Below are 17,514 nucleotides of genomic sequence, written 5' to 3'. Positions count from 1 at the left end.
AAAATTAATGCACAGAAATCTCTTGCATTCATATATACTAATGATGAAAAATCTGAAAGAGAAATTAAGGAAACACTTCCATTTACCGTTGCAACAAAAAATATAAAATACCTAGGAATTAACCTACCTAGGGAGACAAAAGACCTGTATGCAGAGAACTATAAGACAGTGATGAAAGAAATTAAAGATGAGACCAACAGGTGTAGAGATATACCATGTTCTTAGGTTGGAAGAATCAATACTGTGAAAATGACTATACTCCCCAAAGCAATCTACAGAGCCAATGCAATCCCTATCAAATTACCAATGGCATTTTTTTACAGAACTAGAACAAAGAATATTAAAATTTGTATGGAGACACAAAAGACCCCTAATAGCCAAAGCAGTGTTGAGGGAAAAATGCGGAGCTGGAGGAATCAGACTCCCTGACTTAGACTATACTACAAAACTACAGTCATCAAGACAATATGGTACTGGCACAAAAACAGAAATATAGATCAATGGAACAAGATAGACCATGCACCTATGATCAACTAGTCTATGACAAAGGAGGCAAGGATACACAATGGAGAAAAGACAGTCTCTTCAATAAGTGGTGCTGGGAAAACTGGACAGCTACATGTAAAAGAATGAAATTAGAGCACTCCCTAACCCCATACACAAAACTAAACTCAAAATGGATTAGAGACCTTAATGTAAGACTGGACACTATAAAGCTCTTAGAGGAAAACATAGGAAGGACACTCTTTGACATAAATCACAGCAAGATCTTTTTTCATCCACGCCTTAGAGTAATGGAAATAAAAACGAAAATAAACAAATGGGACCTAATGAAACTTAAATGCTTAGGCACAGCAAAGGAAACCATAAACAAGACCAAAAGACAACCCTCAGAATGGGAGAAAATATTTGCAAATGAATCAACGGACAAAGGATTAATCTCCAAAATATATAAATAGCTCATGCAGCTCAATAACAAAAAAACAAAAAACCCAATCCAAAAATGGGCAGAAGACCTAAATAGACATTTCTCCAAAGAAGACATACAGATGGCAAAGAAGCACATGAATATCTGCTCAACATCACTAATTTTTAGAGAAATGCAAATCAAAACTACAATGAGATATCACCTCATACCAGTTAGAATGGGCATCATCAGAAAATCTACAAACAAGAAATGCTGGAGAGGGTGTGCAGAAAAGGGAACCCTCTTGCACTGTTGGTGGGAATGTAAATTGATACAGCCACTATGGAGAACAGTATGGAGGTTCCTTAAAAATCTAAAAATAGAACTACCACATGACCCAGGAATCCCACCACTGGGCATATACCCAGAGAAAAGTATAATTCAAAAAGACACATGCACCTCAATGTTCATTTCAACACTATTTACAATAGTCAGGTCATGGAAGCAACCTAAATACCCATTGACAGACAACTGGATAAAGAAGATGTGGTACATATATACAATGGAATATTACTCAGCCATAAAAAGGAACAAAATTGGGTCATTTGTAGAGACGTGGATGGATCTAGAGACTGTCATACAGAGTAAAGTAAGTCAGAAAGAGAAAAACGAATATTACGTATCCTAGAAAAATGGTACAGATGAACCTGTCTGTAGGGCAAAAATTGAGATACAGATGTAGAGAACAGACGTATGGACACCAAGGGGGGAAAGCGGCATACGGGTGGGGGTGGGGGTGTGCTGAATTGGGAGATTGGGATTGACATGTAAACACTGATGTGTATAAAATGGATGACTAATAAGAACCTGCTGTATAAAAAATTAAATTAAAAAAATTCAAAAAATAAATAAATAAAGTGAGACTAAAAAAAAAAAAAAAAACCAAGTAGGACTTGCACTTTTTTAAGAAACATTATATTTGTAAGGGAAATCTCCGTTTGTAAGGGCATCTCCCTCTCTGACTCTGGAATAGGTGGATGACCAAATCTCTAGAAACTTATCAATGGAATAGGCAAAGACTTAACTCTGTAACAAAATCATCCTTGTTTACTGTGCTTATCCTGCAACCTCTCTTAACCGACTCTCCTCATGCTTGACTTCCTTTTATCTTTAGCTGAGAATGGTATTTAAGGTAAGGGCTTCAGCCATTTTGACAGATTACTCAGTTTTCCTAGGTCTCTCCCATGTATGCATACATGTTATTAAACTTTGATCTTCTCCTGTTTAAAAAAAAAAGCATCAGAAACAAGGCAGAAACACAAAGAATGTCTTTGTTGCATATTGTTGCATAGAAGCAAAGAATGTTGCATATTCATGTCCCTGTGCCCAAGGAGGGACATCCCTGGTCACCTAGGCTTGCTTCTCTGTTAGCTGGTGTGGGTAAGGTTTTTGGCAAAGGCAGTCCTTCTCACTAATTATTTAAAATGTTATAAGCCCAGAGCAAGCAAGATTTTGTCACCTCCAAGTAGAAGAAAAGATATTATATAATCTTAGAAATTTGATTTCAAGGCATCTCAGAGTTGCTCTGATAAAACTTCCCACACAGTACAGACATTCTTTCCAGAGCTAGTCCTCCACACCCTACTTGAATTCCTCAAGTGTTAGGAAAGTCACAATTTCCTGAGACAGTCCATTCTATTTTAAGCACCTATTGAGACAAAGTTCTTTCTCATAATAAGCTGAAATCTATCTCCCACCCACTGAGTCAGATTTTCCCTCTAGAACCACACCCCTCACCTGTTTTCTCCTTCCTCTATGGTTGGATGCTGTGTTTGTTTACAAGGCCAGGCTTTAGAATCAGCTGGACTTGAATTCAACTGTCAGCACTTTCCCTTGCCAGCTGCATAAACTTAGGCAAGCCTAACTCTCGAAGAATCAAAATTTTCAACTATAATACTGGAATCATCGTACCTGCCTTATAGGGTTGCGAAAATCAGAGAAGGTAATATACATAAAGTGCATGGCACAGCATCTGACACATAGTATGTTACCAGTAAATGGGATCTGGCTTTATTATTTTGCTTGACAGCCTTTCAGACATTTGCAAGCATCTTATTTTTCCGTATAGTCTTCTCCAAGCCGAGCATCTCCTTCAATTGTACTTCAGAATATAGCAAAAATTATTCTTTCCCAGATCTGGATACTACACTGGTTTACAGCTTAAGTTTGCATTTAGGGGCTAGTTTAAATTATACCTGGCTAACACTTCCTGATACAACTGGCAGTTTACCTATTTTCAGAAACTGGGAGGCATTTCCTCTAATAAATAAAACTGGATAGAAAAGCAGCTCATCTGAGCGACTCTGCCGGAAGCCTGCCTGTTCCTCCTGACTGCACCCTGGTTCAATATCACAGGTCTACACTTTTAGAGGAGAATGCCTTTTTCTCATTCATCTGGTCTCCAGAGAAGTCACTTTGGCTAGTATTGCCCCATCTTTTAGTCTACCTCTTGGAGGTGAAGTGAGTTACCTAGTGGATAGGCAACATCCACTAGCCAAGTTTCTCATCAGAGTGGAACTAATCTAGCAAGGTCTTGAGCCCAAGAGATGTGGTATCTTTCTCTGTCCTCTCCACTTGGACTAGCGAGAGCCAGTTGACCTGCTTATTCCAAGGACTAGACTGGTAGGGAGGGCATTAGTAAGCCCATCTCGGCCCTCACATTAAGTTACATCCTCTAACTTAGCCTTTATCATATAGAAGTGGTATTGTGGTTTACCATTTGCACACTTTATGTTCTTATGTATCACATGGTCCAAAACTCAGTGAGTGAAGAGGGGTGCTATCTCCTGGCCACCTCCAGACCTCAGTATGTTCTGACCATGATCTGGAAATAGTCCTACCGCATGAGTGCTGATGTGCAAGGAAGACTGAGGGCTGCTCTCACCTCTGCCTGCTCCACCCCCAGCAGGAGTTCTCTTTCTACAACCAGCCAGAGAGCAACTCTGAGAGGGACAGAAACAGAAGGAAACCTGGTAGGTTGTAGATTTTTACATGCTCCATCTCCTCACTGTCAAGAAGCTAAGTAATAGGGGTCAGAGGAGATCCTATTTCAGTGCAACAGACTTAACAATAAATGATTTTTAGACACTGGAAATTGCACAAGGACCTACTCATTTTAACCTGCAGTCCAGTTGTAAGTTCTGAAAAAGACATAAAATCCACCGAGTAAGTAGAGAGCAGCACAAATGGCAAACAATGAATCCTGTACCTTGACAAGCACTGGATAGATTTCTCATGATAATATTTTTTTAATGCCAGATGTTCACAGCTCAGCTTCCTTTAGGGGTAGCTATGTGACCTACTTCTGACCTATGAGATGGGAGACATCTTTAGGAGAGTTCTTAGACTTTCCTCTCTCATGAAAAAGAGAGGCAAGCAAGCAGAAGCTTTTTCCCTCTCTTCTGCTCTGGGTGCTGTCGTGTGATTATAGCAGACATCTTGGAACCATCACCCAACAACATTGAGGCTGATGAAGCAGAAGGATGCAAAGAACCTGGGCACTTGATGACATCAAGATGCTACTGAACAGGGCTTCCCTGGTGGCGCAGTGGTTGAGAGTCCCCCTGCCGATGCAGGGGACACGGGTTCGTGCCCCGGTCCGGAAGGATCCCACATGCAGTGGAACGGCTGAGCCCGTGAGCCATGACCACTGAGCCTGTGCGTCTGGACCCTGTGCTCCACAACAGGAGAGGCCACGACAGTGGGAGGCCCGCGTACCACAAAAAAAAAAAAAAGATGCTACTGAACAAATTCTGGAAACTACCTACAGACTTCTCAATTGTGTGATGATGAAACATCATCATTGTTTAAGCATTTTTAGTTAGGTAGTCTATTACTTGTAGCTGAACATATCCTAATTGTTACAAGGCCTAGGCCCCTCTTTATAACATTTCTTTTGCTTACACTTTTTAAATATAGGTGAGTGTACTATTTACAATAGCCAGGACATGGAAGCAACCTAAGTGTCCATCGACAGATGAATGGTTAAAGAAGATGTGGCACATATATACAATGGAATATTACTCGGCCATAAAAAGAAACGAAATTGAGTTATTTGTAGTGAGGTGGATGGACCTAGAGTCCGTCATACAGAGTGAAGTAAGTCAGGAAGAGAAAAACAAATACTGTATGCTAACACACATATATGGAATCTAAAAAACAAAAAAAAAAAACATGGTTCTGAAAAACCTAGGGGCAGGATAGGAATAAATACATAGACATAGAGAATGGACTTGAGGACATGAAGAGGGGGAAGGGTAAGCTGAGACAAAGTCAGAGATTGGCATCGACATATATACACTACCAAATGTCAAATAGATAGCTAGTGAGAAGCAGCTGCATAGCACAGGGAGATCAGCTCAGTGCTTTGTGACCACCTAGAGGGGTGGGATAGGGAGGGTGGGAGGGAGATACAAGAGGGAGGGGATATGGGGATACATGTATATGTATAGCTGATTCACTTTGTTATACAAGCAACTAACACAACAATGTAAAGCAATTATACTCCAATAAAGATGTTTAAAAAATTAAAAAATAAAAAACATAGGTGATGTATAAATACACATACATATAAATGTATGTCAATATATACTTTCTGGCTATAATTATGTACAATCAAATATACATAGGAGAAGAGATTTTTAAAAGTAGATGAGTACAGTAAAATGCTAAGAGTGGTAATGAATGATATAATTTCTTCTACGCGTCTATATTTTACAAATTTGCTATGAAAACAGACATTAATCTGCACATAGAAAAATACACTTTATTTTCAAGAAATAAAACTTTCATAGGGGCAGATTTTTTTGTAGTAATATCAGAATTCAACCATGCCAACATTTCATAGAACTTTCATTTGGCTAAAAGCAGAGTATCCACTATAGCATTACTATACAAAGGAGGCTACGTACTTATCTACTACATGAGAATAGAAAAATGGGAAGTGGGCCTAATTTATACCAGGAAAGACTAAAAACTAAAGCACTTTCTGTTGAATAAAAATAGCAGAGGGCTGGGCTGGCTAGCTGATCTTCAGGGCTACCATCCAGTGAACTGACACGAAGTAAAGACATTCCCACAGTTGTTCCTCCCAGGATTTTAGCAAAATTGCATGACCATTGATTAGCAATGTTTAAGGCTTTTAGAAATCAAAAACACACAGCTTTACTATGCAAGACCCTGAGCAAAAAAGTATATGTGTAATTACTGAATATATGTTCAGTAATATGACCTTGAATTTAAAGTAGTATTTAGGACTGAAACTTATTGTTGCTTTTGTCAGTGTGAACAGAGCTTGGATAACAGGAATATAAATCTCCCCCAAATGACAGCATGTGATTTATACACATGGCTCATAATTCCATACATTATTACTCTGGGATATCCTTTGGCAAGATATGAGTTGGGAGATAGGATTTATTCTCAGTCTGTTTCATTAAGAGGAAAATATATGTGCAAGGAAAGGATCAGATCTTTTTTCTCTCAAAATTACTGTCTTCAACTATAAACATATATTAATTATTTAGTATATTTCAGGTAACTGGTTTCTAAAAGATAAAAGGCAGTATTTGCTCTACAAAAATAAAGAAATGAAAAATAAACCAAAAAAATCTTTCCTATCTAGTTTTGAAGATGACACACACAGTAAAACAGAGGGAATACAAGGGAATATGTGGTACGATCAAAGAGGTGCAGTTCTGTTGGGGCAGAGCTTATGGCTGGGGGAGCTCTGATGAGCGGGGGAGAAACAAAGTGAGCCTTCCTGAAAGGAAGGATGAGGGTTGGGTAAGTGATGAGACACGAGGGGATTCCAGGAAGGTCCTCGAATGAACAAGTTACAGACACAGAACATGGGCCATGTTTAGAAGGCAGTGTAGAGACCAACTAGGCTATAGCGAAGGATGCAAGTAGGGGAGAGAGAGATTGGGGAAATTAGGGAATGGTCCCGCCATGGAGGGAATTCCACACTTAACTAAAAACTCCGATTTTGTCCTACAGTACAGTAGTTACCATCTCATGCTCTGGAGTCAGACAAAGGTTTGAATCCCAGCCCCACCATTTAAGTTGTCACATAACCTTAGGCACATTAATTACGTTTTTTCCTTTACTTTTTCTCTTCCTTCTTTCCTTCCTTCCTTCTCTCCTCCCTTCCTTCTTTTCTTTTCAAGTTTGACTTCACTTTTTTTAACTTTTCATTATGAAAAATTTCAAAGATACGTACAAGTGAACTGTGCAATACATCCCATGTACCCATTGCTCCCCTTCAATAACCTTTGACATCTGACCTCCCTTCTTTCATCTACACCCTTCCCACTTCCTCCCTACTATCCTCCTTACCTATAGCACTAGGCCTGATGTGATTAAGCATCTGGGGAAACTCTATGTGTGGCGCCTGTTTAAGGAGTCCCTGCACGTGGGAAGAGTTAGGAAAGGATAGCCGAGGAGGACCCATGTGAAAGCAGCATTGCCCTTAGGTTGGAGATACTGGGGTCCCAAGCTGTGTCTCATGCTTCAAAGGGCCTGCTCCCACCTGCCTCTGACGTCTCCCCTTCCCACACTGAAAGGGGTCCCAAGGAAATGTGCAAATCCAAAGCCTATGCCTCCTTCAACAGGCCTGGTTCCTGGACTCCCGGAATTCCCTGCCTAAATGGCTTGAGGTCACTACCAGGACATGCTCTACCCTGTATGTGCACCACTAGGTACTGGCAAGGTGGCTGGTTGAGAGGTGGATGTGGGCAGAGCTTGGACCTGTGGGCTGAGTCCATGCACACATGTGGAGGCCCCTCAGCACGCTGACTGCAAGAGGAGAGGCAGAAAGAAAGGCCTTGTTTCTGCAGACCAAGAGCTCTCGTCCGGAGATCCATTTTTGCCCCTATGCCCCACAAACAATAAGGGCAGCGCTTTAAAAGTGAGGAACGTCTATAATTTTCCTCAACGCTCTTGAATTTAAATTTATGCTACTGATGCCCTTTGTCAGGTCAGCCCCTAGGACTGCCAAAGACCCAGACGAGCAGTGTCTGAGTACCTGGAAGAATGGAATAAATGGTCACATGTGAAACAAGAAAGTTGGCCAATACAGTTGTCATCAGAAGAACAGAGTTGCATTAAACCAGGAGGCCAGGGCAGACCAACATTTCCTTGGTAAAGCAGATCTTTTCAAGGGCTTTCTCTATTAGAGTCAAAACCCTATAGTATTTAAAAAACAAAACAAATCAAACAAACCTGTGGATGCTTCTGTACCTCTGTACAAAACAGAATTACTGTTTAAGCACATATTTCATTTTGGAAGAAGGAAAGTGCTACAAGTAATACCTATTACTTCCTAGAATTTAGCCATTAAAGTACAAGGGTGGTGCAGGGGGAGAGTGTGCTATATGTCTTACCAGGCATATACCTAAAGAAAAAAAGTAGAAAAGGCAAAGTACGGCAGCCCAAAACAGCAATTAGGATTTTTCTTGAGTGGATAATGTATAGTTTCATTTAAATAGGAACACAATCTTCATTAACTTAATCTGTAAAAGCGGTAACTCCATCTCCCAGCTATTGCCCGAGTAAGGCATTTTTATTGTTTCTTGTTTTCTTTTTTTTTTTTTGCGGTACGCAGGCTTCTCACTGTTGTGGCCTCTCCCGTTGCGGAGCACAGGCTCCAGATACGCAGGCTCAGCGGCCATGGCTCACGGGCCCAGCCGCTCCGCGGCACGTGGGATCTTCCCGGACCGGGGCACGGACCCGTGTCCCCTGTATTGAAAGGCGGACTCTCAACCACTGCACCACCAGGGAAGCCCACAAGTAAGGCATTTTTAGAAATATCATTGCTACTTCGAAATTTAAAGTGAATCAGTCCTGTGGAGTTAATTACAAGTAAATACAACCTGAAGTAGGTCTCCCACATGGCACTGAACCAGCATAAGGTGTTCTCAGTGTTAGCCAGAAACACTGCAAGGTATCAGATACTTGAAAAGCTAAGTTTATAGGCTTGGCAACCGTTTATAGGAATAGCGGGAAAAATCGTTAGTAGCATCCACAGTGAGAAACATGGATAAAGGCCTAATTAAAAGCAGACATTTTTGATAGAGATTTAGACAAGCGTCCCCCAGCCCTCCCCAAAAATATTTCAGCTCTCTGTTGTTGCATCCTATTCCCCAAATCAGTTATACTTACAAAAGGGAAATTACCCCTATTTCTTTTCAATACTGGCATATGGATCCTATTTAGTTATAAAAGGTAGAAATAATTTTAGAAACTAAAAGTAAAATTAAATAAAGCCAGAACAAAGAAATTACTTTCATCACCAATGCTTCGGGATACAGTGTCATCTGCTTCAGCGTTCTCGAGGAGGTATGCAAGAAGATCAGAGACCGAAGAAAAAAACTCGGAGGAATAGTTGTCTGAACTTTAATTAAATATTTGAATCAAGAAAAATGGAAACAGATGAAACCTTAGTAAGAGAGAAATGGTGCATGCACAAAGGGGATAGGTTAATAAAATGACTGCTGATCTATTATTGGTAATAAACACATCTGTTTTGTTTTGTTTTTCTACAAACATGTCAAAGTTTCCTGCAACTCCCATAATTATTCAAACGCACAAGTGTTCCCACTATCCTGGCTTACAAATGTCCAGGAGGCCAACAAAGCAAGCTGTTTTGGCTCCTGAATTACACAGTTAATTGAGGCTGTTCAGCCCCAGATTTGATGTAGTGAACAGTCAGAATTGCTGTTAGCTGAGTATCTTATTACTTTACTTTCATTTTTATTTTCTAAAGTGATTTCACACAATTTTGCATTTCAAATATTTCTAAATAAATTTAGTAAACCAGAGATGAAAATGGCAAGCCTCAAATCATATGTTTTAGAACAGATTCCCATTTGAACTGTTCATTTTCTATAACTGAGTTTATTACACCTTCTTTTACAGATATGATATTAATGGTAAGTGTCATGGTAATACATAAAAAAACACTGTTACTTTCTAATGTGTGACTTGTCTAAACCCTAAAAAGAGCACAGTTGGCTTTGCAGAGCCAAATCATATTATTGACCCATCTTGACTGTGGTTCATTTGCAAGATAAAGTCCCACCTGGGAGTCTTCTCATAAATTGGGTCAAGACAAGAAGAACTCTAGGTAGCCAGAGGTGTCTCTGTGTCTCTTTTCAGATAATTGATGGCCACTTCTTCTGGTGTGTGGAGGAAGTAAAATGTCCTTGTCAAATGGGTATTGCTTTAGTACCACATGCCCAATAAGTTCTAGCATCTAGGAGAGCATGCAATAGAGGTTAATCTTAGCTATGCAGTCATGGTATTATTAGTGTTTAATTATATCATGTGCATTGAGATATTTTAAATGTTAAAGAGAAAAGAGAAGGACTTATTCTCCTTAGCAACCATTAGAGTACAGAATATTCACAGCTGCAATCACACTCATAAGGCAGGTAAATTGAGGACAAAATGAGGGTAGCAACTAATGTGCATGCTATAGAAAACCTGAAAGTGGTACCTAAAATAGATAGCCCCCTTATGTTTTCCAAAATTCCATAGCTGGCTCAGACCATCAATCAGCACAATGGAAATCTGTCACTTTAACTCTCAATGCCGATTTTCAGTCTTAGAAGTGCAAAGGGGGGGGGGGGGTGTAGAATAATAAATCTGGGGTTTTCCCCCCTCACTGGCTAAGATGCTGTCTCATTCGGGAATGATTTTACTTTATAAAAACCCTTTTAAAAATAAAGGGCTTAAGGTCTTAATGGCAACTCATACTGGTGTGCACATCTGTGGCTTCATTCTTCAGGTTAATATACAAAGGCTAAGTTATAGCAGGAGCATCATCGAAGGAAGGTTACTTTCTAAAATGCTTCATGAATATTATTTCCTTCAATATTATTTCCTTTGGCTCATGCACACTCAACGCACTTCATATATATTATAAGATGATGAAGGTGGGAATGGTAATTATGTTATCAAAGCTGTTTTTCCAAAACTGTTGAAAGAAATTAACCGGTTCTTTCAAAATGTCAGTGTGCAAGTTCCTGAAGTTTCCCAGTGTTCTGACTTTAGGATTTCTCCAAAACACGCAAACAAAGGGTAAAAATCAGGTGGCCGTCGAAAATGACTTCGCGGACACCATGTATACGGAAACCTCGGTTCAGGTATCCCACTGGGGTCGAAGGCAAAATCTTCGCACCGATATATTATTGAGCTTCACCCGCAGGAGTCTTCGTTCAGGCAGGGGATGCTTTCCAAGATCAGGAGGCGGTGGTGCCCAAGGGCAATGGAAGCTGGGAATCTCCGCTTCCCGCCCGCCCTGCCCGGGTCACCAGTGCTGGCCTGCGGCGCGAGTGCCCAGCTGCGCCTGAGACACCGCAGGCATAGCCGTGGCGGCGGCGGCGGCGGCCGCCGCGTCGCCGACGCCGGGCAGGACGGAGCGCACGGAGCGGCGGAACTCCTCGTTCCTCCACGTGTAGAGCAGCGGGTTGAGCGCCGACAGAGCGCAGCACAGGAGCCAGCTGGCCGCCTGCACACCCCAGGGCACGGGCAGCGAGAAGCCGCTGGCCAGGCTCACCCACACCAGCGGCTGCGTGGCCAGTAAGAAGACGCAGCAGAGCAGCAGCACCGACAGGCCGCTGAGACGCCGCTGCGCCCGCCGCGGGTGCAGCGCTGGGGGCAGCGGCTGGGCCTGAGCCGGGTGCGCGGCACCACCCGGGCCTGGCGCGTGAGGGGCGCCCGGGAAGGCGGCGGCGGCGGCGCAGCCGGGCAGCTGGTGTAGTAGGTGGAAGTTGAGGACGCTGACCCGCTTGACGCTGACGCGCACGCGGCGCACGATGCCCAGGTAGCAGTGCAGCAGCAGCGCCGTCTGCGCCAGCAGCGCCGCGGCGGCCAGCAGCGCCGGGTAGTGGACGCGCGGGGGCGCGGCGCCGGGACGCGGCGCCCAGGGCGGGAGCAGCAACACGAGGCCCAGGGCTAGTGCCCAGGACAGCGCCAGCATGCCCGCCGTGTGGCGCCGCTGGTACAGCGCCTGGTAGGTGGCGGGCGCCCGGGTGATGAGTAGGTAGCGGGTCAGGGCCACCAGGCAGTGGGACAAGAGGGACACGGTGAGCCCGAGGCCCAGGAGCCCGCCCCGCAGCAGGCGGTAGCTCCCCCCGGCGCCGTCCCAGTCCCCAGGGGATTCCGCGGAGCCCGCGGGCAGGAGCCCGAGCACCGCCTCCTGCGGCATCCAGAGGGCGCAGACGCTGAGGTCGGCGGCACAGCCGTTCACGATGAAGGCGTTGCTCGTAGTCTGCAGCTTTCGGAAGGACGACACGAGATAGATGACCATGCCGTTGGCCAGCGTGCCCCCGATGGCCAGGCCTGAGTACAGGAGGGACACGGGGATGCGCCGGCCCGCCCACGACTCCTCTTCCTCGCAGAGCAGCAACAGCGATCCCCCGGTGGCGGAGGAAGTGGACGTGGAAGAGTTGGTCATTCTGGCCAACTCTTCACACCTCTCTGGCTAGCGTCGGCTTCTCGCAGCGCGGCGCATCCTGACACCAGCCTGCAGAGAGGGTAGAGACATCCCTTCAGCCTTCTGCCACCGACACAAAAGGCTGAAGCAGAATAATGGGCTGGGGGAGGGGGAGAGAGGGAGCTCTAGGAGAACGGGGGTGGCAAACGACAGGTGCCTGCCTGGGAAATGTCTCTAGTGCCAGGCGAAGGGCCTCTTTACATTCAGCGAGCACCAGGGAAGCCCTAGGACAGAGCAATACAGAGAACAGTTTCCTTTTCTCCCCCTAAACACAAACATAGACACACACACGGGAATGGCAGATGGAGCCCCCAGTTTCCAGGAGAAAGCAGAGATATCCCACCTGGGAAAAATACCAGGGGAAAGGGGTTGGGGGTATCTTACTTTCGGGCTGGTCCTTAGCTGGCAGTAGCAGAGGGAGAGATGCCAGGAAATACCTCCTCCGCAGCAGCATCTGTGGTCCCGAAATCAATAGGAGAAACTCATCTGGGATCAGTGCCAGGAGCCAAGTGCCTCCTTCTCCAATGCAGCATCCACACACATGGCCCTAGGCAGAAACCAGCAGCTGCAGGGAGACTTCTCAGCTGGCAGCAGGGCTGGAGAAAGTGAAGGGGCAGGCTGCAAGCCCAGGCAGGTGGGCAGGTGGGCAGGTATTCAGGCGGCAGCAGCAAGGATGCTTGGCTGCAAAAGCAGAAGCTCAGCTCAAGAGGAGAGCAAGCACCCCCTGCTCAGAAGCAAGAGTGGTGGCTGATGAGGGGAACCCACTCGAAGCGCTCTCCTGCTCAGTTATACATCACGCAGGGAAAAGGCAGCCTTTCCACACTTGCATGAATTATTCAATAGCTTCTAACTTGTGAAAGGGAAGAAAAATATCTTGCTCAGAAAGTGCTGTCATTAAACAAGTTTCTCTGTTTTTTCTCAGTCTCTCAATCACCCTATTTTTCACTTTGCTTCGTTTTTCTTTTCTTCTTTTTTTTTTTCATTCCATCAATGCTAGAATAAAGTTTAATATACCCCCAATGTATTTCATCCCAGTCTGATGCATCTTGGGGGTGAGTTTTTCTGAGAGATAAATATATTCCTAATACCAATGACTGATCTCTTCCATCCCACATTTTCAGGGAGAACTTATATTCCAATTGAAATTCACTTTTTCTTTGGTAAGGTGGGACATGGGTCATTATCCACACAAAATCTCCAAGTCTTAATTTCAATCATAATTTCAGTTTTTTTCTCATCACCAAACTCCTTTCTACAGGGTGGCTTCTGTTTCAGTAATGAAATAGAGGGTAAAAATGAAATGGTCAGAAGTTTAAATACAAGTGGGTATCTGGGGGAAAGCAAGGGCCCTGAATGGTACACAGTTTAAGGGGCAAAGTTGTCTCTTTACTGCAGAACTTTTAATCTTGTGGTCTGTCTTAGATAGAGATTTGCAGTCTGAAGTTGGAATCTTCCACATGGGAAATTTTTCATAAAAGTCATCACCTCCCACCAATCATTTTTCACCGGGAAAATCATTTATTTGAAAATGTAACTCAATATAGAATATGGTAATATGGCATAATAGAAAAAAATGCTAGGTGGGGTTTCAGGACACCTGGGTTTTAAGCTGGGTGTCCACCAAATAAATGGCCTTGTGATGGATCGTTTTCATTCTTGTCAAATAAGAAGTTTCACTCAGTGACTTCCAAGGCCCTTTCTGTTCGAACTTTCTATGAATCCTCATGCATAAATTTGACATTTCTCCACCCTAGTCTGACACCTGAAATATACCTACTCTGTCTAACATGTAAGGTAGTCAGTCTCAGGTCACATAGCAGCAGTTTTTTTCCAGTCTGTCCCTAAGGGTGCCTATTCAGGATGAAGCACAAAGTGCACCTCCTCTGCTCTCTGGTTCCCTCTCTCTCTTTCAAAAACAGGGTTAGTTAATGACAACTCTGAGGAGGTAGGGCTAAAGCAGGACTTGATGGATTTGGTCCATTTAAGTGGTATCTAATAGTTGAGTCGGGGGATTTTTTGCCAGTGTCTTTTATCTGTTGTTATTTGTCTTAAGGCTTTGAGTACATCAAGCACAGCAAGCCTGCAAGAGATCCCTCTAATCATTTATGGTTAAAACTTGTTGAAATAAAAATTTCCTCTCACATGGTGGGGGAGGATTCAAGTTTCAGGTCCTTGGTCCCAGCTGCTGCCTTGCGTGGAATGAGCGAAGCCCCTGCTGGGGAACTCCGATGCCTTGCAGTCACACACTTCTGCCAAGACCCTCCCTTCTTTAGCCCTGGCCTGGAAAGGGACAAATTTTTATTTGTTTGGGGGTTTGTTTTTGTTTTAAGCTACTGCATTTACATAATATAGGGTGGGAATTTTTTCTATCTTATTCCCAGCATCAAAACAGTACTCGATTATAATTAATATACTTGTAAGTGAATCAACGAATGGATGTGTGTATAAATGGTTTCATTTCTTTCCATGGTGAGACAGTAAATAGTTTTCATTAGCATCTCTTTCCTCCTGCCCCCACAGGAACTTGCTCTGTGAACTATGCCCTCTGATGCTGGCCCAATCTCTCTACTCTCCACTGCTTGCTTTCCATTGGCCTTACAAAAATGCTGATTTCACTGCAATCCGATAAAGTTTCCGTGCACTTCACCTCCTTCTCAAGGTGCCTACACAGCTCACTCCCTTTCCTGGCAAAAGTGCTCGCTTTCTGTTTCTACGTCCTTTGCTCGCATTGAATGCCCACCCCACACTGCTTTTGGCTGTCACCACTGAGACACTTTCCAACTGATCAAAGGTCTGCCCATATATAAAACTGCCTACTGGACATCTCCACATGGCTATCCTATGGGTATCTCAAACCCCAGATGTCCAAAACTGATCCCTTCCTCTTCTTTCCAAATCAGTTCCTCCTTCTCCTGTGTTCTCAGTGACCAGTATCCGGCTGCCTAAGTCAGAATCCTAGCTATCACCCTTGATTCCTTATTTTCTCTCTTACTCCTGATATCCATCAATCACCAAGTGTCATCATTCTACCATATTAATTTTTTTTTATCTTTTCACTGATCTCTATTCACTTTGCCACTATCTGGCATCAGACAACCATCATCTCTTCTTTAAATTATCCCAACAAGAGCTTCCCTGTTGGCGCAGTGGTTGAGAGTCCGCCTGCCGATGCAGGGGACACGGGTTCGTGCCCTGGTCCGGGAGGATCCCACATGCCGCAGAGCGGCTGGGTCCACGAGCCATGGCCGCTGAGCCTGCGTGTCCGGAGCCTGTGCTCCGCAACGGGAGAGGCCACAGCGGTGAGAGGCCCGCGTACCAAAAAAAAAAAAAAATTATCCCAACAAGCTCTACCTCTATGTGCGATCTTACCTTCCTCCAGACAATATGATCTTTCTAAAACCAAAAGACATCACTTGACATATTAAATATATTTATTTTTATCTGTTTCCTACCCTCTACTCTAATATACATTCCTTGGAAAAAGGAGGTTTACTTTGTTCACTACTATTATTGGCAGCTCCCAGAACAGCACCAGGCACATAGTAGACCCTTAATCAATATTTGTAGGAAAACTAGCAAGCAAATGTCACATTCTGCTTAAAACCTTTCACTGGGTCACCTGTTGCCCTCAGGAGAATCATAAATATCATCATTGCTAATGATGTACACATACCATATGTGCCAAGTATTGTTTTGAGTATTTTTCATCTCCTGTTTTATTTAGTCCTCATGCCAGACCTACAAGGTAGCCAGGCTAGGGCCTAAATTTGCAGGCCAGGGCAGGAGTCCAGATAGAAGTCCATAGGCCACATGTCTAAATATTTTAAAATCATAAATCAAGCTATCAAACTGTTAAATAAAACATGTTCTATTCTCTTATCTTGACAAATATGCTAGAAAGCCAGGCTCAAATTTAGAATTCTCAGATTTATAAATTGTTTCATGCCACTAGAATGTGACAACTCAGAGAGTTTGCCTCTGGCTCACAGTTCACCCCAGGTTTTCCCCACTCTCTGTTTGACCATCACATGCCAGAGGGGCCTTATTTTAACATAAGACATGCCAGCTTGCCCATCCAAGTTTCATTCACATCCTTGTCACACAGCCACTCCTTGGCAACACCTCAGACCTAGGGTGGTACCTGGAAAGCATAGTCGGTCATCAGAAGAGCAAAGCCAGAGAGGAGGTCCACATAGGCCATGGAAGTGCGTTCATGGCCACCAGGCACAGAATTCTGGGTTCCTGGTAATGAACATGGTCTAGAAAAGGGATGTAAGGTTTAGGGAAACTTGTCCCCTTAAATCCATTTAATAGATGAGGAAACAGAGTCACAAAGAGGTTAAATAACTTGCCCAACTTCAGCTAGGAAGTGACATAACTAAGATTCAAACCCACTAGCCCATACTCAACCACTACACTATACCACTTCCTTTGGTGAAGTTTAATGTTCTTAACGCGGATTAGCTGATGTAGATTAAGCTAATGTAACAAAGAGACCCAAAACTATAGAGGTTTAAAAAAATAATGAGCAGTCCAGATGGAAGACAGATCAACCCCCCAGGGCCATTGAGAAACCCATGTATATTCTCAGTGCTCTACCACCCCTTAGGGTGATGACAGTATTCAAAGTGTGCTCCCTGGCCAGCAGCATTAGCATCACTTGGAAACTTGTGAATCACCAGGAATCATAATTCCTGGTGATGGGGCCCAGTGATCTGTGTTTTAACGAGCCCTCCAGGTAACTCTGATGCATGCTACAGTTCAAGAGCCAGTGGCCTGGGATGCTATCCTTGTCTACACGGCTGACGTTGTTTCCCTGCTACCGTGTCCACATTCCAGCTGGCAGGGATTGGATAAAAAGAAAGTGGGGTAGCCAGCTTTCTACTTAAGGATGTGAACTGAAAATTCCACTTATCACTTTTGCACACACCCCAATGGCCAAAACCCCAGCAGTCACATGGCTGCTCCTTGCTGCAAGAGAAGCTGGGACCACTCTAGCTCACGTGCCCTACTAAAACTCGGGAGGGGCAGGAGAACGAAGAGAATGGAT

General features: G+C 43.8%; 1 protein-coding gene across 1 annotated transcript; it reads right to left on the bottom strand.

Moving 5' to 3' along the window:
* Window positions 1-11,276: 11,276 nt before the first annotated feature.
* Window positions 11,277-13,235, bottom strand: GPR88 (G protein-coupled receptor 88). The gene is made up of 2 exons (XM_007449613.1): window positions 12,849-13,235; window positions 11,277-12,494 (listed from the first exon to the last, which is right to left on the bottom strand). Exon 2 carries the CDS (start codon window positions 12,423-12,425, stop codon window positions 11,277-11,279), a length of 1,149 nt encoding a protein of 382 aa, XP_007449675.1. The 5' UTR covers window positions 12,426-12,494; window positions 12,849-13,235.
* Between the last annotated feature and the right edge of the window lie 4,279 nt (window positions 13,236-17,514).

The sequence above is a fragment of the Lipotes vexillifer genome, unplaced genomic scaffold, assembly GCF_000442215.2.
Source record: "Lipotes vexillifer unplaced genomic scaffold, Lipotes_vexillifer_v1.1 scaffold445, whole genome shotgun sequence".
In the NCBI taxonomy this organism is placed as follows: Eukaryota; Metazoa; Chordata; class Mammalia; order Artiodactyla; family Lipotidae; genus Lipotes; species Lipotes vexillifer.
This window is presented reverse-complemented; position numbering and strand designations above follow the sequence as displayed.